Source organism: Vidua macroura, chromosome 33 (assembly GCF_024509145.1).
Source record: "Vidua macroura isolate BioBank_ID:100142 chromosome 33, ASM2450914v1, whole genome shotgun sequence".
NCBI classification, from domain to species: domain Eukaryota; kingdom Metazoa; phylum Chordata; class Aves; order Passeriformes; family Viduidae; genus Vidua; species Vidua macroura.
The window spans coordinates 570186-591081 of NC_071603.1; the positions used below are offsets into that span (position 1 = coordinate 570186).

General features: G+C 68.5%; 2 protein-coding genes across 2 annotated transcripts; one reads left to right on the forward strand and one right to left on the reverse strand.

Moving 5' to 3' along the window:
• Positions 1-9: 9 nt before the first annotated feature.
• On the forward strand, positions 10-14361 carry MARK2 (microtubule affinity regulating kinase 2). Its single transcript, XM_054001809.1, is given in 19 exon segments — positions 10-284; positions 4484-4657; positions 5455-5508; positions 5613-5661; positions 5779-5844; positions 5924-5994; positions 6134-6190; positions 6486-6722; positions 7325-7444; positions 7740-7839; positions 7919-8031; positions 8993-9094; positions 9096-9120; positions 9896-10116; positions 10419-10516; positions 10783-11052; positions 11833-11859; positions 12143-12187; positions 12637-14361. Coding segments are annotated over 19 exon segments (2238 nt in total). The 5' UTR covers positions 10-227; the 3' UTR covers positions 12989-14361.
• LOC128820963 (REST corepressor 2-like) lies at positions 13586-20083 on the reverse strand. Its single transcript, XM_054001815.1, is given in 14 exon segments — positions 13586-14010; positions 14499-14868; positions 15348-15535; positions 15618-15675; positions 15780-15857; positions 15936-16127; positions 16630-16699; positions 17399-17523; positions 18088-18249; positions 18354-18406; positions 18706-18786; positions 18879-18935; positions 19354-19393; positions 19395-20083. Coding segments are annotated over 14 exon segments (1977 nt in total). The 5' UTR covers positions 19473-20083.
• Between the last annotated feature and the right edge of the window lie 813 nt (positions 20084-20896).

Consider the following 20896-nt stretch of genomic DNA (forward strand, 5'->3'; position numbering starts at 1 on the left):
GGGCGCTGAGGCGGCGGCGGCGTGAGGCGGCGGCGGCGGCGGCCGGGCCGGGCCGGGCGGACCCCGCCCGCTCCCCCTGCTCCTCTCCCGGCCCCCCCAATGCCGCTGGCCTGGCCCCCCCCCGCCCCCTGAGCTCCCCCCGCCTCCCCTTCCCCCTCCCCGCACACCGCCTGCCGCGGCTTCCCCCTATCGCGATAGTCGCCGGCGGCGCGGGGGGGGGGGCCGCCATGTCGAGCAGCGGTCGCAGCCCTTTGCCGACCGTCAACGAGAGGGACGCGGAACAGGTGAGGGAGGGACGGCGGGGATCGGGTGTGGATGAAGGGGGAGCCGGCTCCAGCGTGAGGGGAGAGGGGCGGCTGGCGGGGGAAAAAGGGCATTTTGTGAGGGAAAGAGGGGACTGAGGGAGCCTGGGGGATTTTTGTGAGGGGAAAAGGGGGATCTGAGGGAGGAAAAAGGGGCTTGAGGAGATCGCGAACCGGTTTGTGAGGGGAAAAGGGGAGTTCAGGGCCGGTTTGTGAGGGCAGAGAGGCGAAAAAGGGGCTCTGGGGGGCTCGGGGACTGGTTTGTGAGGGGAAAGGGGGGATCTGAGAGGGCCAAAAGGAGGATTGAGGGGGTTCTGGTCCCGTCCGTGTGGAGAAAAAGGGACTGAGTGGGTCTGAGGCGTTTGTGTGAGGGGAAAAGGGTCTTAGAGGGGCCTGAGTAATTTTGTGAGGTAAAAAAGGTGTTTTGAGGGGGATCTGGGCTGGGTTTTGAGAGGGAAAAACGCGGATCCGAGAGGGTCGGGGGCTGTTCTGTGAGGGGAACCGGGGGGTGCGAGGCGGCCCGTGCCCCGTTTGTGGCAGGAAAAAGGGGTCTGGGGTCTGTTGGTGAGGGGCAAGTGAGGCCTGAAAGGGATTTGAGAAATTTAGTGAGGTAAAAAGAACGTTTGACGGGAACCTGGGTCGGTTTTGGGGCGAAAAGGGGGGTCTGAGAGGGAAAATAAGGGAGTCTAAGGGGGTCTTGGGACATTTTGGGGAGTGAAAAAGGGGATCCTGGGGCATTTTACGTGGAGAAAGGAGGGGATCTGGGGGGGTCTGGATCCCTCTATGAAGGGAAAAGAGAGACTGAAGGGGTTTGGGATTGTTTTGTGAGGGAAGAGGGGGCTCTGAGGGGCTTCGGGGCCCCTCTGTGAGGTGGAAAAGGGGGGTCTAAGGGTCCCCCAATTCCTCTCTTGCACCCCCACGAAGGAGCCCGGGGCCTCCCACGGCCCAGACCCTCCTGTGGGGTGGGGGCTCCTGAGCCGTGGCCCCCTTCAGGGCCGGATCTGGTGCAGGGGGAGTGCTCTGGGATGAGCCCCTCCCCAAATTTTGGGGTCCCATTTCGGGGTTCCCTGCAGGACAGCAGTAGGTGTTTGTGTGCCTGACCCCAAATTTTGGGTGAGGGGATCAAGCCTTGCACCCCAAAGGGAGAGGGGCAAGCAAGGGGGGTGCCAGACACCCCCACATCGAGCCCCCAGGGTCCGGGATCCGCTGTGGGGGGCACGTTTGGGGTGTCATTGTCCCCCCCCCCAGCTCGGTGGCTGCGCGATCGGGGTGTGGGGGCGTCAGCCCACCCCCTCCCCCACCCCCTTCCCTGCTGCGGCCCCCCCCAAACGGGGGGGCTGTGGGGGCGGCGGCAGCGCTGCCACGGGCTCGGCGCCCTCCCCGGGCTTTGGGGGGGCTCTGAGGGGCGAGCCCCCCAAATTCCTCCCGTTCTGACCCCTGTGAGTGGGGACCAGCCCCCCCACCCCCCGGGTGGGGAATGGGGGGCGCACCCCCTCGTCTGTGTGGGTGTGAGGGGGTTTTTCCTCTGGGGGCAGCTGGGACGGGGGGCTCCCCATTTTGGGGTGGATTTGGGGGGCTCTTGGGGTCCCTCTCTGCCCCCAGCTTCTGTGGCTGCTGGGAGACCCCGCTGCTGCCTCAGCCCTTTTGGGGAGCACCTGGGGGGCTCCTCAGCTCCCCCAGCTGTGTGACACCCCCATTTTGGGCGATATTTTGGGGAGCTTCTCCCCCTTCTGTGACCGGGGAGACGCCGAGTGCTGGGCAGTGGCCCCAGCAGGGCGCGTGGGGGCACAAGTGGCCTCGTGTCGTGTCCCCAAGCCCGAGGACAAGGCGATGCCACCTCTTCTGTGGCCGTGGCTGTGGCATCGGGGCCCCCCTCCTCGTTTTGGGTGGTTTTCCTCTTATTTATCCGCTGTTATGTAACGCCAGAGGAAAATTATTCCTGGCTGGGAAGGTTTGGGGAGGGGGCGGCAGCACCGTGTGGGGGGGGGGCTGTGCACCCTTCCCAGCCCCAGCAGCTGAAATCGGGGGGTCTTTCCCTGCTTCCCCCCCCCAGCCCCCAATTCCTCCCTCACATGGAGCCCGATCTGGTGGGGTTGGAGATAAAAAAAAGAAAAAAATCTTCAAAAACACCTAAATTTGGCTGACATTTGAGCGGCGCCGCACGAACCGGCGCTGCCTCCCCGGCTGCCACCGCTGCGCCGTGCCCGGGGGTCCCGGCCAAGCGGCCCTGGGGGCACCGGCAGCGCTCCCGTTGCCACCAGTTGGCACCAGTTCGGTGCCGTGGGCGGGTGCTGGTGGCATCGACGCCTCCCGGCACCGGGATCCTCACACCTGCCTGCTGACATCACTGCTGGGCCTGGTGACATCACTGCTGGGCTCGTGACATCACTGCTGGGCTGGTGACCTCACTGCTGGGCTCGTGACATCACTCCTGGGCTAGTGACATCACTGCAGCCCCGGTGGCATCACTGCTGGGCCTGGTGACATCACGGCGGGCCTGGTGACATCACACTGTACCCAGTGACGTCCCTGAAGCCTCAGCGCCGTCACTTCTGCCACCATTCCCGTGGCCATCCCTGTGGCCATTCCCGGTGACAAACCCCATGGCCATTCCGGTGGCCATTCCCGGTGACAAATCCCGTGGCCATTCCCGTGGCCATTCCCAGCCTTCTGTCTCTGCCCCCAGCAGGACGGGCCCCCCCCCCCCGCTGCCGGTTTTCCCCTTTCCTGCCCCGTTTTCCCCGCCCCGGCGCTCCAGGTGTTCCCCGGCCCCACCCCGCGCCGTCCCGCTGCGGCCTCAGCCCCAACCGGTCGAGCCGGTCCCCGCTCGCTCCCTCCCTCCCGGCGTCCCGCGGGGCTCCCGCCGGCACCGCCCCGCTCCCGCCGCTCCCGGCGCTTCGGGGTGCCCAGGGTGAGTCCCCCTCACGGCGGGCGGGCTGGGGAAACTGAGGCACGAGGGGCTCCGCGGCCTTACAGCGGGGTTACCGAGCGCCGCCGCCACCGGGGAACACCGCGGCCTTCCCACCGCCCGTGCCCGGTGCCGGTGAGACCCCCCCGGTGCCGGTGGCGTTCCCCCGGTGTGACCCGGGCCGGGCGGTGCCTCCTTTGCCATGTTTGCCATATTTTTTGGCCCCTCGGGCCCGCGGCGATAAGAGGAGCCGGGAGCGCCGCCACCGAACCCCGGGGGGGTTCGGGGGGTTCTGGTGCCGGGGGTGCCGCGGCCCCGCCCGGGGGGGGCTCCGGTGCCGGTGCCGCCTCAGAGCCCGACCGAATGCCGGCAGCGCGGCCAGATGGCTCCGCACGCTCCCGCCCCGTTGCCACGGCAGTTTTTTGGCAGAAACTCCCGTTTTCCTTCACTTTTCCCACAGCACCGCGCTGGGCTTTGGGGGAGGGGGAAGCTCCGGTCCCCCCCCAGGCCCCAAAACAGCGCGTTCTCCCCCCAAATCTGGGGGTTCGGTTGCGCCATCGCCGGCACCTCCCCCATGGCTTCCGCCAGCGGTTTCCTTCCCACGGAGGGGGAGGGGGACACCCCGAGATGTGCCCCCACAAAAAATAAACCCGGCGAGGATTTGGGGGGCCCCAAATCCCACGTGGGACGGGGGCTTGGCTCGGCTTCCCCGCCCGCTCACGCGCTCCCGTTATCTCCGGTGTCACCGGAGCGGTGACAGCCCCGGGGGCGTCTCACTCCCCGAAAGGGAACACCCCGAAAGTGTCCCCGAGGCCCGGGTGACCTTCGGGGGGTGCCCCAGGGCGGCTTTTGGGGTGCGGGAAGAGGGGCTTTGTGCCGGCGTTGTTCTGGGGGCTGCCCCGCTTTCGGCTGGGGCGTGAGCTCTGTCCAGGTGGTTGCGTTTGGGCTAAAATCGGGATATTTGGACGCGGAATCTTCAGGAGAGCAGCGGGGGCGGGGTGGCCGCGTCCCCTCCCGGGCAGGGGGTGACACGGCGCTGTCCCCTTCCCACCCTCGCGGCCCGGCCCGAAACCGCGGCGCTTGCGTCAGGTATCAGGGGCGGCTCCCGGCCGGGCCGGGCGCGGCTCCGCCGCTCCGGACTTCGCTCCCGGCTCCTCCCGGAGCCCGCGGACCCCGCCGGGATCCCCGAGGGGACGCGGCCGGCCCCGGCTGAGCGTCCCCTCGCTGTCCCCGCGGCCGGCCCCGGCTGAGTGTCCCCTCGCTGTCCCCGCAGCCGGGCGCCGTGGAGGGCAAGGGCGGCGGCAAGGCCAGCATGCTGCGGGGCCGCAACGCCGGCACGGCCGCCGAGGAGCAGCCCCACATCGGCAACTACCGGCTGCTCAAAACCATCGGCAAGGGCAACTTCGCCAAGGTCAAGCTGGCCCGGCACGTCCTGACCGGCAAGGAGGTGAGTGGCACCCTCCTGGCGAGGGGACAGCGCTCGGGGGGGGGGCCCTGGGCTGCGGGTGACGCTGCGGGGACAGCATCAGCCTGTGGGTGACACCGTGTCCCGTGGGCGTCACCGTGGCGCGGGGACAGCTCTGGCTCCTGGGGCTTGCCCTGGAAGTGCCACCGCAGCCTGGGGACAGTCCTTGTTGTCGGAGTGGCACCGTGGTGCGGGGACAGCTCTGCGTCCCGGTCCTTGCCCTGGGAGTGCCACCACGGCCCAGGGATGGGCTTCCTGTCCCCAGCCGTGAGTGCCACCACAGTGTGGGGACAGGCCTGGGCTCCTGGTGCAGGTCCTGCGGGTGTCACCACAGGGACAGGCCTGTCGTCCTCATCCCATGGGTGGCACTGTGGTGTGGGGACAGCTCTGGCTTCTGGTCCCTGCCCTGGGAGTGCCACCTGGCGCAGGAATGAGTTTCCTGGTCCTCAGCTGTGACTGTCACCATGGTGTGGGGACGGTTCTCGGTCCTGGTCCTTGTCCTGTGGGTGCCACCGTGGCGTGGGGACACTTCTGGGTCCTGATCCGTGCCCTGGGAGTGCCACTGTGGCACAGGGATGGTCCCAAGCTCTCGGTCCTCGTGCCATGAGCGCCACCGCGGTGTGGGGACAGCCCTGGGGCTGGTCCTGTCACCTTCCCTCTCGCTCCGGGAGTGCCACCGCGGTGTGGGGACAGCCCTGTCCCCCTGCCCCTCCCCTCACCGGTGCCACCACGTTTTGGGGACGGCCCTGGGGACTCTGACCCCGCTCTCCCCCTCACAGGTGGCCGTGAAAATCATTGACAAGACGCAGCTCAACTCCTCCAGCCTGCAGAAGGTGAGGGGTGTCCCTGGGCGGGGGGACAGCTGATTTTGGGGTGACAAATGGGGCATCATTCCCTCTGACACCCCCAAAATCCCCCCTCCCCCTGTCCCTCGCAGCTCTTCCGGGAAGTGCGAATAATGAAGGTCTTGAACCACCCCAACATAGGTGAGACCCCCCCAAAACCCCCTCAGCTGCACCCCCACCCCTCCCCGGGGGTGTCCCCCACCCTTGGGGGGGGTCCCAGGGGTGTCCCCCCCCTCCAACCCCCTCACCCCCTTGCAGTGAAGCTCTTTGAGGTGATCGAGACGGAGAAGACGCTTTACCTGGTCATGGAATACGCCAGCGGGGGTGAGTGGGGGTTTGGGGGGGCCCTGGGGGCTTTGGGGGTCACGGGGCTGCCCCTCACCCCCCACCCTGTGCCCCCCAGGTGAGGTGTTCGATTACCTGGTGGCCCACGGGCGCATGAAGGAGAAGGAGGCCCGGGCGAAGTTCCGACAGGTCTGGGGGGGGGTGATGCTGTTGGACCACCCCCGCGGGGGTTGGGGACCCCCCCACCGTGCCCCCAAGGGGGCTGGGGGGTGTCCCTGTGCCCCCCACCCTGGGCTGGGCCCCTCTCTGACACCCCCCTGTCCTGCAGATAGTGTCGGCCGTGCAGTACTGCCACCAGAAGTTCATTGTGCACAGGGATCTGAAGGTGAGGAACCCCCACCTGGGACCCCCTGACCCCCCTGGGACCCCCAGAGCGGCACCCAGACACCCCTGGGACCCCCTGACACCCCTGGGACCCCCGGGACAGAACTCCCAATATCTCTGAGCCTCCCGGGCGGGTGCCAGGACCCTCCAGGACAACACTGAGACCCCCAGGGAGGTGCCAGGACCCCCAGACCCACCCCTGCCCCCTCCCAGACCAGTCCCAGCTGCACCCCCTGTCCCCCAAACCCCACCAGACCCCAGTAACCCCCCCGGGGTGCTCTCCCTCCCCGGGCCAGGCCGAGAACCTGCTGCTGGACGCCGACATGAACATCAAAATCGCCGATTTTGGCTTCAGCAACGAGTTCACCTTCGGGAACAAGCTGGACACGTTCTGCGGCTCGCCGCCCTACGCCGCCCCCGAGCTCTTCCAGGGCAAGAAGTACGACGGGCCCGAGGTGGACGTGTGGAGCCTGGGGGTCATCCTCTACACGCTGGTCAGCGGCTCGCTGCCCTTCGACGGGCAGAACCTCAAGGTGTGGCCACGCTCGGGGGGGTCCAGGGGGTGGTTTGGGGGTCCAAGGGGTGGCTTTGGAGTCACCCTGGATGGTTTTGTGGTGCCCACAGGTGGTTTGGGGCTCCAGTGGGTGGTTTTGGGAGTGACCATAGGTGGTTTTGGGGTACTATTGGTGGTTTTGGGGTCTCATGCGTGGTTTTGGGGTGCCTATGTGGGGCTTTGGGGGTCTGTCTTGTGGTTTTGGGGTCTCTCGGGTGGTTTTGTGGTGCCATTGGTGGTTTTGGAGTGCCCACAGGTGACTTTGGGGGTCTCTCAGGTGGTTTTGGGGTACCCATGTGTGGTTTTGGGGTCCCATTGTTGGGTTTGGGGTGCCCATGCGTGGTTTTGGGGTCCCATTGTTGGGTTTGGGGTCCCATTGTTGGTTTTGGGGTGCCCATGCGTGGTTTTGGGGTACCATTGTTGGTTTTGGGGTACCGTTGTTGGGTTTGGGGTCCCATTGTTGGTTTTGGGGTGCCCATGCGTGGTTTTGGGGTGCTGTTGTTGATTTTGGGGTCCCATTGTTGGGTTTGGGGTCCCATTGTTGGTTTTGGGGTGCCCATGCGTGGTTTTGGGGTCCCACAGGAGCTGCGGGAGCGGGTGCTGCGGGGGAAGTACCGGATCCCCTTTTACATGTCCACGGATTGTGAGAACCTCCTCAAGAAGTTCCTCATCCTCAACCCCACCAAGAGGGGCACCCTGGAGGTGAGGGGACACCCCCACATCGTCCTGGGACCCCCGGCGTGAGCCTGGAAACCCCCAGTGGCACCCCAGGACCTGCTGGGGACACCCCAACATCGTCCTGGGACCCCCAGCGCGGTTCTGGCAACCTCTGAGACCCTCCCGAGCAGCCCCCAGAGCAGCCCCAAGACCTCCTGGGGACCCTCCCTGTTGCCCCTGGCATCCCCCCGTGCCCCCCAGGACCCCCGGGATCCTTTCCCGTCCCCAAAGTGTCCCCAGAGGTGACCCCGACCCCGCTGAGCCCCCTGTGCGCCCCCAGCAAATCATGAAGGACCGCTGGATGAACGTGGGCCACGAGGACGACGAGCTGAAGCCCTACATGGAGCCCGTGCCTGACTACAAGGACCCCCGCAGGACAGGTGGGAGCTGGGGTGACCCCTGGGGACACGGGGACCCCCCGCGGCCCCGTCCCCCCCGCTGAGGGCCGTGTCCCCCCAGAGCTGATGGTGTCCATGGGCTACACGCGGGAGGAGATCCAGGAGTCGCTGGTGGGGCAGAAGTACAACGAGGTGATGGCCACCTACCTGCTGCTGGACCACAAGAGCTCCGAGGTGGGGACACTGGGGGACACTGGGGATGGCAGGGACACTATGGGGACACTGAGGGACACTGGGGGGTGGCAGGGACACTGGGGATGGCGGGGACACTATGGGGACACTGAGGGACACTGGGGGGTGGCAGGGACACTGGGGATGGCGGGGACACTATGGGGACACTGAGGGACACTGGGGATGGCAGGGACACTATGGGGACACTGGGGATGGCAGGGACACTGGGGGTCACTGAGGGACACTGGGGATGGCAGGGACACTATGGGGACACTGAGGGACACTCAGGGGTGGCAGGGACACTGGGGGTCACTATGGGGACACTGGGGGCACTGGGGATGGTGGGGACACTATGGGGACACTGGGGATGGTGGGGACACTATGGGGACACTGACGGACACTGGGGGGTGGCAGGGACACTGGGATGGCAGGGACACTATGGGGACACTGGGGGGGACGAGGGGACCACAGGGATGGGAGGGGATTGAGTGTGGAGGGCACGAGGGGACAACGAGAACATGAGGACAAAGAGGGGACGTGGGGACAATGAGGGGACACGGGGAGGGACAGGTGGCAAGGTGATACCGGGAGGGTCATGGGGATGAGGAGGGGACAGGAATAGGAGGGGACGCGGTGACAAGGGGACATCGCGATGGTGCGGGATCATTGAGGTGTGAGGGACGTGGGGACACTGAGGGGACACGGGGACACGGAGCGCGGAGGAGGAGTGAGGGGACGTGGGGACAAGGAGGGACACGAGCAGGGACACGGGGACACCGAGAGGATGGGGTGGGACACAGGGGACACCGTTCCCCGCCATGCCCTGCCCCCGTGCAAGCCTGTCCCCAGCCCGTCCTGTCCCCCTGTCCCCAGCTGTGCTGTGGTGGCACGTCCCTGTCCCTGTCCCTGCCCGGCGGGTGTCCCCCGTGTCCCCGCTGTGTCCCCACGTGTCCCCTGTCCCCAGCTGGAGGAGAACCTGTCCCTGAAGCCGCGGGTGGCCCCGGAGGTGGCCAACAGCTCGGGCCCCTCCCCTGCTCACAAGGTCCAGCGCAGCGTCTCGGCCAACACCCAAACGGCGCGTGAGCGACCAGGGTGAGACCCCAAAGGGGAGAGACCCCGAATGGGGACACCCCAAATGGGGACACGGGGGGTCAGCGACCAGGGTGAGACCCCAAAGGGGAGAGACCCCGAATGGGGACACCCCAAATGGGGACACGGGGGGTCAGCGACCAGGGTGAGACCCCAAAGGGGAGAGACCCCGAATGGGGACACCCCAAATGGGGACACATGGGGTCAGCGACCAGGGTGAGACCCCAAAGGGGAGAGACCCCAAATGGGGAGAGAGACCCCAAATGGGGAGATCCCAAAGGGGAGAGAGACCCCAGATGGGGACATGGGGGAGACCCCAAAGGGGAGAGACCCCAAATGGGGACACAGGGGAGACCCCAAAGGGGAGAAAGACCCCAAATGGGGACACAGGGGGTCAGCGACCAGGGTGAGACCCCAAAGGGGACACGGAGGAGACCCCAAATGGGGACACGGGGGGTCAGTGACTGGGGGAGACCCCAAATGGGGACGTTGGGGGACTGGAGCTGTGGGTGGTGCACCCCTCAGGAGTGGGGTGTTCTGGGTGCTGGGGGGGTCACGGGGACAGGAACCCATCATGGGGGGGGGTCGTGCAGGAATGGGAGTGGGGGTCCCTGGGGGATGCGAGGGTGGGTGGCCAGACCACCCTGTGGGGTGGGAACGAGGGTGCCCGGGCCCTCATGGGGTGCTGTGAGCCCTGGATCCCCAGTGAGGAGGGGGTGAAGGGGAAGGGAGGGGTCCCCCGTGGGACCCCCACCCCTGACAGCCCCTCCCGCCCCAGCCGGGCTCTCCATCCCCACCTCGGCCTCGTACTCCAAGAAAACGCAGGCGGCCAACGCGGAGAACAAGCGAGGAGGAGGAGCAGGAGCAGGAGGAGGAGGAGGAGGAGGAGCAGGGGAGGAAGAGGCCGGGGGGCGCCGGGCCGGCAGCACGGCCAAGGTGCCCCCCAGCCCCCTGCCCGGCCTGGAGCGATCCAAGGGCACCCCCTCCCCTCCACGGTCAGTGCGGGCTGGGGGACACCTGGGGGGGTGGGGGGGGGACTGAAACCCCTGGATTTGGGGGAATTTGGGTGCTGAGGTGGGAGGGGGGTCCCCAACACCTGGAACCCCAGGATTTGGGGTCAGTATTTGCTGGGGGTGGGAATGGGGGCTGGCCGTCCTTGGGACCCCCAGGGTGCGACTGGGGTCACTGGTGGGGCTGTTCTTGGTGGCCAGTGGAGGGTCCCCAAATCCCGTGTCTGCTGTTTGGGGCTTTTGGGACACCTGTGTCCCCCCCAGCCCCCCCTTTCCCGTGTCCCCCCACAGAACAGCGTCCTGTCCACGGGCACCACGCGCAGCCGGAACTCGCCGCTGCTGGACCGGGCCAGCCTGGGCCAGAGCTCGCTGCAGAACGGCAAGGACAGGTGGGGACCCCCGCCCAGCATCCCCCGGCCCTGCTTCCCGTGGGGGGGCTCAGGGGGTCCCGAGGGTGCTGGGGGGTGGGTGACCCCCCCCAGCCCCCCATTCCTGCATTCACTGGGTGCTGGGGAGCGCCCCAAATTCCCACGGGGGTCCCTGGGGGCAGGGGGGGCTCAGGGGACAGCAATGTCCCCCGTTCAGGGGTCTGGGGGTGTCCCTGGGTGCGGGGGCACTCAGGGGTGTCCCCCCTAACCCCGTGTCCCCCCCGCAGCGGGGCCCCCCCCCGGGTGCCAGCGGCGTCCCCCTCTGCCCACAACGTGAGCCAGGGCCCGGGCGAGCGGCCGAGCTTCCCGCGGGGGGTCTCGAGCCGCAGCACCTTCCACGCCGGGCAGCTCCGTGCCCCCCGGGACCCCCGGGACCCCCTGCCCTACGCGCTGCCCCCCGGGCTGCCCCCGCCCGCCTCGCCCTCGGGCGCCAGCCAGGGCCGGCGCGGCCCCTCCGCCAGCCTCTTCAGCAAGTTCACCTCCAAGTTCGTGCGCAGGTGAGCCGCGCACCTGGGCCGGCCTCGGGCACGCCCGGGCTGCTGCCCGCACCCCCCGCCCCTGTGTCCCCTGGATGTGTCCCCCCTGGTGTGTTCTGGGCTCTCGCTGTCCCTCGGTGTCCCCTCGCTGTGCCCCCGTTTGCTCCTCTGTGTGTCCCGGGCTGTCCCCTCGGTGTCCCCTCAGCGTTCCCTCAGTGCTCCAGGGATTCTCTGTCCCCTCTGTTTGTCCCCTGCGAGGGCTCCTCGGTGTCCCCTTGTCCCCCAGATCCCTTCTGTGTTTCTCTGTCCCCTCAGGGTGTCCCCTCGGTGTTCTCAAGGCTTCTCTGTTCTTCTTTTCCCTCTGTGTCCCCTCCTGTCCCTGCCACTGTCCCCTCAGGGACCTGCATGTCCCTTCCTGTCCTCCCTGGCCTCCCACTAATCCTCCTGGGGACCCCCCATGTCCCCTCCTGTCCCTGAATTGGGGACCCTCAATGTCCCCTCCTGTCCCTGAATTGGGGACCCTCAATGTCCCCTCCTGTCCCTGAATGTCCCACTGGGGACCCCCAATTTCCTCTCCCTGTCCCCGAATGTCCCACTGGGGACCCCCCATGTCCCCTCCTGTCCCTCTGTCCCCACAGAGCCGGGGAGGGGGGGTGGGGGTGCTGCTTTTCCCCGGACCCCACTGACCCCAGCCCCTCTCAGGGGTCTCTGGGGGGGGTGGGGGGTCGGGGGAGGGGGGTGGCTCTGTCCCGGCCCCCTCCCCTCCCCCAACGTCCCCTTCTCTTCTGTTTGTCTTTGTAGAAATCTGTCTTTCAGGTTTGCCAGAAGGTAGGGCCGCGCCGGACGCTGGGTCCCCCCGCATGGCACCCCTGACCCCCCCCAGGCCCCCCAGCAGCATCCCCCCAAACCCCCCCGACCCCTCCCCAGTGCTGCACGGCCCCGCATGGCCCCCCCGGCCCCGCTCGTCCGTCTGTCCTCGTCCCCCCCCGTGTGTCTGTGTGTCCCCCCCGCCCCCCGGTGCTGTCTGTGCCCCCCGGGTCCCTCTGGGGGGGGGAGGGGCTGTGCCCCCCCAGCCCCCCCCGACTGAGCTCGGCCCCTTTTGTCTCCCGAGGAACCCCCACGAGCCCGAGAGCAAGGAGCGGGTGGAGACCCTCAGGTGAGTCGGGGACACCCCCGGGGTCCCTGTGACAGGTGGGGACCCCTGCCCAGCATCCCCAGGGTCCCTGTGACACCCCCGGGGTCCCTGTGACAGGTGGGGACCCTGCCCACCCCAGGTGTCCCTGTGACACCCCCAGGGTCCCTGTGACAACTGCAGGGGTGACCAACTCCCCTTGGTGACCTCACGGTGCCACTCCAGACCCGTGGTGGGCCTCAAGAAGGACCCCCAAGACCCCCCCTGACCCCCCCAATTTCCCCCCAGACCCTCGGTGGGCTCCGAGAAGGACCCCCAGGCCCCCTCAAACCCCCCAATTTCCTCCTCAGACCCTCGGTGGGTTCCAAGAAGGACCCCAGGACCCCCCCGACCCCCCAATTTCCTCCTCAGACCCTCGTTGGGTTCCAAGAAGGACCCCAGGACCCCTCCTGACCCCCCAATTTCCCCCCCAGACCGGCGGTGGGCCCCGAGAAGGACCCTCGCGACGCCGGCCGCGACGCCAAGCCGCGCTCGCTGCGCTTCACGTGGAGCATGAAGACCACGAGCTCGCTGGAGCCCGGCGAGATGCTGCGCGAGATCCGCAAGGTGCTGGACGCCAACAGCTGCCGCTGCGAGCCCCAGGAGCGCTTCGTGCTGCTCTGCGCCCACGGCGCGCCCGGCCACGACTCCTTCGTGCAGTGGGAGATGGAGGTGTGCAAACTGCCCCGGCTCTCGCTCAACGGCGTCCGCTTCAAGCGCATCGCCGGCACCTCCATGGCCTTCAAGAACATCGCCTCCAAGGTGGCCAACGAGCTCAAGCTCTGAGCCGCGGCCGCCCGCCGGCGGCTCCGGCGCGGCCCGGGGGCGGCTCCGGGGCGGCCGAGGAGCTTTGGGGACACGGAGGCGGCGCCCCAGGGGCGGCTCCGAGCCGCGGACCGGGAGCGGCGACCCGGGAGCGCCTCTGAGGCGGCCGCCGAGCTCCAGCTCCGAGCCACGGACGCGGGGGGGGACGCCCACGGGGGGACGCGGGAGCGCCAGGATGGACCTCGGGCGTCTCGGGGGCTCCTGGATGGATCTGGGCAGCACCTGGATGGACCTTGAGCACGCTCCAGGCCTTGGTGGGCACGTCCTGGATGGAGCCAGGACCTTCGGGATGGACCCGGGATGTCCAGGATGGACCCAGGATGGACCTGGGAGCCCGGGATGTCCAGGATGGACCCGGGATGTCCAGGATGGACCCGGGATATCCAGGACAGACCTGCTGCGGGGTCCAGGAACGTCCTGGATGGATCTGGGGGAACTCGTGGCTGAAGCCGGGACCTCCAGAGGTCACCTGGCTGGACCTTGTGCGGGGTCCAGGTGTCCGTGGGGACAGCCTGGATGGACCCAGGGCCACCTGGATGGAGCTGGGATCTCTGGGGCTCACCTGGCTGGGCCTGGGACCACCTGGATGCACCTGGGGACGTTCTGTGGCATCCAGGGCCCCGTGAGGACGTGGGGACATCCTGGATGGGCCTTTGGGGACAGGGCCAGGGTTTCATGGGGACCCTGGGACCTCCTGGGGACATCCTGGTGGCCCAGGGACCTGGGGGCATCTTCTGGGAGGGGGGAGCGAGGCTCACCTGAGGACAGGGACACATCCGGGGTGGCCCAGGGACCTCTGGGGACAGGAGTGGTGGCCCAAGGCCCTTCTGAGGAGTCCTGGGCCTCGAGAGGCCGTGGGGACATCGTGGATGGCCCCGGAACCTCCAGGGACATCCGGGTGGCCCTCGGGGACATCCTCGGTGGCTCAGGAACAGCTGGGGGTGGCCCAGGGCCACGTGGGGACATCCTGGGCGTCCCTGAGCCTTCCGGGGGGACACGGGACAGTCCGGGGGTGGCCTTAGGGGGGGGTGGGGTGTGTCCCCTCCCCCGTGGGGATGCCGGTGTCCCCTGCCCCTCCCCCCTTGGGGACAGGGCTGTCCCCTCCCCCCGCACTCAGGAAGGCCCCGGGGGGGGAGGGGCGGGGGCGCTGCTGCTGCCGGGGGTGGCTCCGGGGTGGGGGTGGGGCGTCCCCTCCCCCCCCCCTTTTGTCCTGCTGTAGCCCCGCCCCGGGCACCGCCCCTGGGGGCGGGGACACTCGGGGGAGGGGCCAAACCCAGGCCACGCCCCCTCTGCGGTGGATTTTCCAGGTTCTAATTAAAAACTTTCCAGAAAGATCCGCGGCCTCCGAGTGGTGCTCGAGGGTGAATCGGGCTCCCGCTGCAGCGCCCCCAGTCCAGACCAGTGCTCCCAGTAAGGGCCTGGGCTCCCGCTGCAGCCCCCTCTGCCCGGTCCAGAGCAGTGCTCCCAGTACACCCCAGTGCTCCCAGTGCCCCCAGCACTCGCAGCCGCTCTACTAAAATACCTTTATTGCAAACGGGGACCCCCCGGGACCCCCCGGTCCTCCGGCCCAGCAGGGGGCGCTCAGCGGGGTGGGGCGTGGCCGGCGGCAGGCGGGCGTGGCCTGGCGGCAGGGGCGTGGCCAGGGCGGAGCAGCGGGGGCGGGGCCCGGCCGGGCTGGAGGGGCGGCGGCGGCCGGGGGAGCGCGGGGGGCGGGGCTGGGGCGGGGCCGGGCGCAGCAGCGGGGGCGGGGCTGGTGGGCGCGAGGGGGGCGGGGCTGCACCAGGGGGAGGGGCCGAGGGCGGCAGGGGCGGGGCCGGGCGGGACACGCCCGTGATCTGCACCTGTGGAGAGAGAGGCAGGGCTGGGTGGGGCAGGGCAGGGGTTGGGTGGGGCTGGAATGGGCGGGGCAGGGATTGGGTGGGGCCGGGTGGGGCTGGAATGGGCGGGGCAGGGGTTGGGTGGGGCTGGAATGGGCGGGGCAGCGGTTGGGTGGGGCCGGGTGGGTGGGGCCAGGGTGGGCGGGACTGGGCAGTGTTGGGGTGTGGGCAGGTCCAGGACAGGGCCTGGGTTTGAGAAGGGGGCGGGGATGGGGGGCAGGGCTGTGGTTCGGGTGGGGCGTGGCCATTGATTGATTGGGGTGTGATTGATTGATTGATTGATTGACTGATTGATTGGGATGGGTCATTGATTAATTGTCGGGGCAGGGGGGTAGACTGGCTCTGATGTGATCTGGGACCAGTCCAGGATCAGGACTGGCACCAGCCCGGGACTGGGCCCCGCTGCCCGCCCAGCCCTGCCCCCAGCCCCAGCCCCTCCTCACCTCCTCCTCCTCCTCCTCGGGCTCGGGGCGGTCCCCGGGGGGCTCCCCCTGGCCCTGGCGCTCCTGCAGGAGCCGCTCGAGGCCGAGGCGGCGCCGGGGGCCCAGCACGAAGCTCCGAACCTGCGCCGCCGTTTTGTTGCCCAGCACGGCCGCCACCGCCGGGAAATCGCGGCCGTAGCGGCGCAGGGCTGGGGACAGGGACACGGCCAGTGAGGGACGGGGGTCATTAGCCTAACGAGGCTCATTAGCCTAACGAGGGGGGACGCTCACCCTGCACCACCAGCAGCTGCTCGTCCGTTGTCCAGCGGGAGCTGAACTTGCTGTTGCCCTGGGGGGTGAGCGGAGGAGATTTTGGGGGACTGGGGGGGGGCAGGGGGACAGGGGGAGCCGCTGTGACACCGTGGGGACACCGTGGGGCACGCGGGGACCCACCTCAGGCGGCCGCAGCCCCTCCAGGCCCCCGTCCAGCGCCTGCCTCAGGCCGCTGTTGATCTGCTTGATGCGCTGCACCTGCGGGGATTGGGGAGGGGGCTCAGAGGGGTCGCCCCGGGGGGGTCCCGCGGGTTGGGGGGGTCCCTCGGGCCGTACCTGCCGTTTGAGGGCCACCAGCTGGCAGTCGAGCTGGCGCAGGGCCCGCGCGCCCAGGTCGGGGTTGGCCGTGACCTCGGCCACGTCCTCGCGGCTCAGGCGCATCCCGCGGGGGGGGCGGCGCCGCTGCCGCGCCGGGGGGTGGTGCCGGTACTGCGGCTCCTTGCGCGGCCCCGCCTTGGGGTAGCACGGCTGCGACCGGGCCGGGGCGTTAATTGGTTCCGTTCGTTAATTAGTTCAGTTACTCGAGTTGGTTATGGCTGGGGAAACCCCCTGAGCACCCCCCCCGCCCCCCCCCAATCCTGGAGTTTGGTACGTCCCGCCCCGGCCGCTGCTCTCTCCCCCCCCCCCACCAGCAGGGGGCGCCACCCCCGCCCCATTTCTGGGGGTTCTCCCCAATTTTTGGGGTCTCCCGACCCTCCCCCAGCTCCCTTTTGTTGTTTTCAGGGGTTCCCCCCCCCATGCCCAAAGATTCCCCCAAACTCTGGGGGTCCCCCCCTGCCCCAGCTCCTCCCTCCTTTAGGGATTCACCCTGGTTTTTGGGGTTCTGGCCCCATATTTGGGGGGTTTCCCCCATTTCCCCCCTTGTTCTCCTTCCCCTCCCTTTCCTGATCACCCCACCCTTGAACCCAACCCCCAGATTTCACCCTGTGACGGCCCCGAGCCCCCCCAAACTCCCCCTGTGCCCCCCAACCTCTCTTTTGGGGTCCGCGGGCTCCGCGTCCCCCTCGGGGTTGGGTCGGTGCTCGTCGGTCTCGTCGTTGCTGCGGGCCAGAGGGGAGCCGGGGCTTTGGGGGGGTTTGGGGGGGTTTGGGGGGGTTTGGGAGATTTTTGGGGAGGCTTTTGGGAACGTTTTGGGAAGTTTTTGGGGGAGGTTTTTGGGGAGGTTTTGGGAAGGTCTTGGGGAGGTTTTGGGGGAGGTTTTTGAGAGGTTTTGGGGAGGACTTTGGAAGGTCATGGGGAGGTTTTCAGGAGATTTTTGGAGAGGTCTTGAGGAGGTTTTGGGGGAGGTTTTTGGGAAGGTTTTTCAGAAGGTTTTGGGGAGTTTCTTGGGAGGTTTTTGGGAGGTTTTGGGGAGGTTTTTGGGGGAGGTTTTTGGGAAGGTCTGGGGGAGGTTTTGGGAAGGTCTTGGGGAGGTTTTTGGGAGGATTTTGGAAGGTTTTGGGAAGGTCTTGGGGAGGTTTTTGGGGAGGATTTTGGAAGGTTTTGGGAAGGTCTTGGGGAGATTTTTGGGGAGGTCTTGAGGAGGTTTTGGGGGAGGTTTTGGGGAGGTTTTTGGAAGGTTTTGGGAAGGTCTTGGGGAGGTTTTGGGAAGGTCTTGAGGAGGTTTTTGGGGAGGTTTGGGAAGGTCCTGGGGAGGTTTTTGGGGGAGGTTTTTGGGGGAGGTTTTTGGGAAGGTTTTGGGGAGGTTTTGGGAAGGTCTTGGGGAGGCTTTGGGGGGCTCAGGGTGGGATTTGGGGTACCTGTCGTCGCGGTCGCGGCGGCCCAGCAGGCGCCGGGCCTGGCGGTCCATGACGCTGGTGCGGGACCGCGTTTTCTTCCAGGAATAATAATACTTGACCAGGCTGGGGATGAGCTTGTCCGGGAGCTGGGGGGCACAGTGGGGTTTGGGGGATCACAGGGAGAGTTTTGGGGTGGTTTGGTCTTAGGGGTGGGGTGAGAGGTGAAGGGAAAGGAGGGGGCACCCCCAGAAATGGGGGGAGAAGGTGCAGGAGGATCCCTGAGATGGGGGGGGGGGGCAATCCACAAAAAAAGGGGGAAAACCCCCAAAAATGGAGGAGCAGGAACCCCCAGAAATAGGAAAGGGGGGAAACGGCAGAGAAACCCTGGAGATGGAGGGGTCGGGACCCCAAAATCAGGGGGAACCCCCAGAACTGGGGGGGAGGTACCACCTGGGGGGCAACAGAGGGTGGGATGTACCATCTCCTGCGGGGGGGTAAAGGGGTGGCACCCCCTCATGCCCAAGAGAGACCCCCCCAGACCCCCCAAACCTCCCTGGGGGTCTCACGGGAGCAACAACACCTTCCAAAAGCCCCAAAAAATCCCAAAAAATCCCAAAAAATCCCAAAAAGCCCAGCACTGTGAGGGAGGGGGGGCTGATGCCCGGTGCCCCCCCCCGGGGGGGTTTGGGGGCACATTTTTGGGCTCTCACCATCTGCTGGATGCGGGCGAAGCTCTTGCCGTGGAAGCTGAAGGCCTGCTCGAACAGAACCTTGTCCTCCACCGTCCACTCGTCCGGGAAGGGCGTGAAGTTGGCCAGGTCGGCCAAGGACTTCTCCACGTCGTGTTTGTGCCACAGCAGCATGCCCAGGGCCTGGCCGGGGGCACGGGGGGGGGTCAGCAGGGCATTTGGGGGCGCCCCGGGGGGCTCTGGGGGGATTTGGGGGCGCCCCGGGGGGGATTTGGGGGGCTCGGTACCTGCTCGATGTTGTAGCCGTGCTTGTCCTTGGCCATGGCGATGTACCTGTCCACTGGGGGGGGGATTTGGGGGGGCATGGGGGGGTCAGGGGGGCAGAGGAGGAGTTAAGGGGTAAAAAGGGGGGGTGGGAGGGGGGTAAAAGGGGCTTTGGGGGCAAAGGGGAGGTTCTGGGGACATAAAGGAGGGGTTGGGGGGGTTAAAGGAGCAGTTGAGGGTGAAAGGGGGGACTGGGGGGGGCACCGGGGGGTGGGGGAGGTGTCCCGGGGAGGTTGGGGGGGCGCAGGGGGTGGGTGGGGGCCACCCCGAACGCCCCCTGCCATGCAGGGACAGCCCGTGCCGGGGGGGGCTCACGTTTGGCGTCGGACACGCAGTGGTTGGGGGCCCACACCAGCATCCCCTTCAGCTCCTTGTTGCTGTAGCGAGCGGGGCTCTCTGGGGGGGGCAACGGGGGGGGTCACACGGGGCGCGGGGTGGGGGGGGGGGACACCCCCGAACCCCCCCGGCCCCTGCCCGAAGCTCCGTACCTGGTTTGCAGTCGGGAATCACCGCCTGGTAGTCGGCCCCCACCCGGATCATGCTGTCTGCGGGCGGGAGGGGCGCCGGGGGTTACCGGGGGGGGGTCCGCACCGCGCCCCCCCCCCCGGGGGCTGCGGGCCGGGGGGGGCCGCGGCCGAGCCCCCTCCCCGCCGGCGAACAAAGCTGTGGCCGCGCACACGCGGGCGGCCGGGGACAATGGGGACGGGGCTTTGTTCCCCCCCCCCCCCATGTCCCCGTGTGTCCCCCCCACCCAACCAAACCCCGCGGGGGGGGCGGGGGTGACGTGAGCGCCGCTGCCCCCACCCCAAATAAACACGCGGGGCGAGCGCGGCGTCCCCGGCATCGCCGCGGTTTTTTTTTTTTGGGGGGGGGGGGGGCGCAGCCGGGGGCTGTCCTGGGGGAGCGGGGGGCTCGCAGGTGCGGGGGTTGTGTGGTTTTTTTTTTTGGGGGGGGGTCGCTCACCGTGGGCGTGCTCGTCCTCGCTGGCCTCGTCCTCGGAAGTGGGGGGGCCCCGCGGCGCCCCCCGCCTTGGCGCGGCTGCGGGACAGGATCCCCGAGGGCTTCTCCATCACCGACGGCATCGCCCGGGGGGGGCGGCGCGGGGAGCCCCCCGAGCCCCCCGGGGGTCCCCGCACGGCCCCGCGGGGGAGGGGCTCGGCCCCGGCGCCCCCCGCCAAACTTCACCCCGAGCGCGGGGGTCCTGGGGAGGGGGCGTGGGGACGCGGGGAGGGCGCGGGGCGGGCCGGAGGGTCCCTCCCCCGGCGGGAGCAGCGCCCCCGGAGCGGGGCCGAAGCCGAGGGGCTCCGGTGGGAGGTGTGTGGGGAGGGGGGGGTCCCGGCCGGGGGTGCCGTGCCGGGGGTCCCGAGCCGCCGAGCCCGCACAAAGCGCCGCCGGCCGCTGCCGCCGCCTCCCGGTGCCAAAGTAGTTCCAGCTCCCGCGGCCTCAGCACGGCCCCCCCGCCCCCCGTACCCCTCCGCGCCGCCTCGGGGGCTCGGGGGGGCCCGGGCGGCGAGCGGGAGCCTCGGCGTGGGGGGGGTCCGGGACCGGCACCCCCGGGAGGGGGCCAAAGGGGCTGGGGGGGGGGTCGGTGGGGCTGGTGTGGGGCAGCTGTGGGAGTGGGGGCTGTCCCCCTGTGGGTCTGGGGGCTGTCCTCATGTGGGTCTGGGGGCTGTCCCTACGTGGGGCTGGGGGCTGTCCCCCTGTGGGGTCTGTCCCGGAGTGGGTCTGGGGTCTGTCCCCGTGTGGGTCTGGGGGCTGTCCCCATGTGGGGCTGGGGCTCAGGGGGCTCTCATGGGGCTGGGTGGTGGCTGTGGGTCTGGGGTCTGTCCCTCCGTGGGGCTGGGGGGGCCCATGGGGATGCCCACCCTCCATCACACTCTGTGGGGCTGCCCCACAGCCCCCGTCACCCCCTTCGCTCTGGGGGTGCCCCGCTGGGTCCTGTGGGGTGACCCCATTGCGGGAGGGTTGGGGCTGGATCAGAGCTGTGGGGCTGGGCTGTGGGGCAGGGCTGTGGGGCAGGGATATGGGGCAGGGCAGTGGGGCAGGGTTATGGGGCAGGGTTATGGGGCAGGGTTATGGGGCAGGGTTATGGGGCAGGGCTGTGGGGCTGGGCTGTGGGGCAGGGCTGTGGGGCAGGGTTATGGGGCAGAGCTGTGGGGCAGGCAATATTGTATGTGGCAAACTGGAGTCTGTCAGTCCGTACTGGGCTGTGGGGCCGTACCAGGCTATGTTGTGCCACGTTAGGGCTGTACCGGGTTCCGTGAGGCTGTACCGGGCTCTCTTGTGCCAGTTTAGGGCCGTACCGGGCTCTCTGGGGCCGGTTTAGCCCGTACCGGGCTCTCCGGGGTCGGTTTGGAGCCGTACCGGGCTCTCCGGGGCCGTACCGGGCTCTCTGGTGCCGGTTTAGCCCGTACCGGGCTCTCCGGGGCCGTACCGGGCTCTCTGGTGCCGGTTTGGAGCCGTACCGGCTCTCCGGGGCCGTACCGGCTCTCTGGTGCCGGTTTAG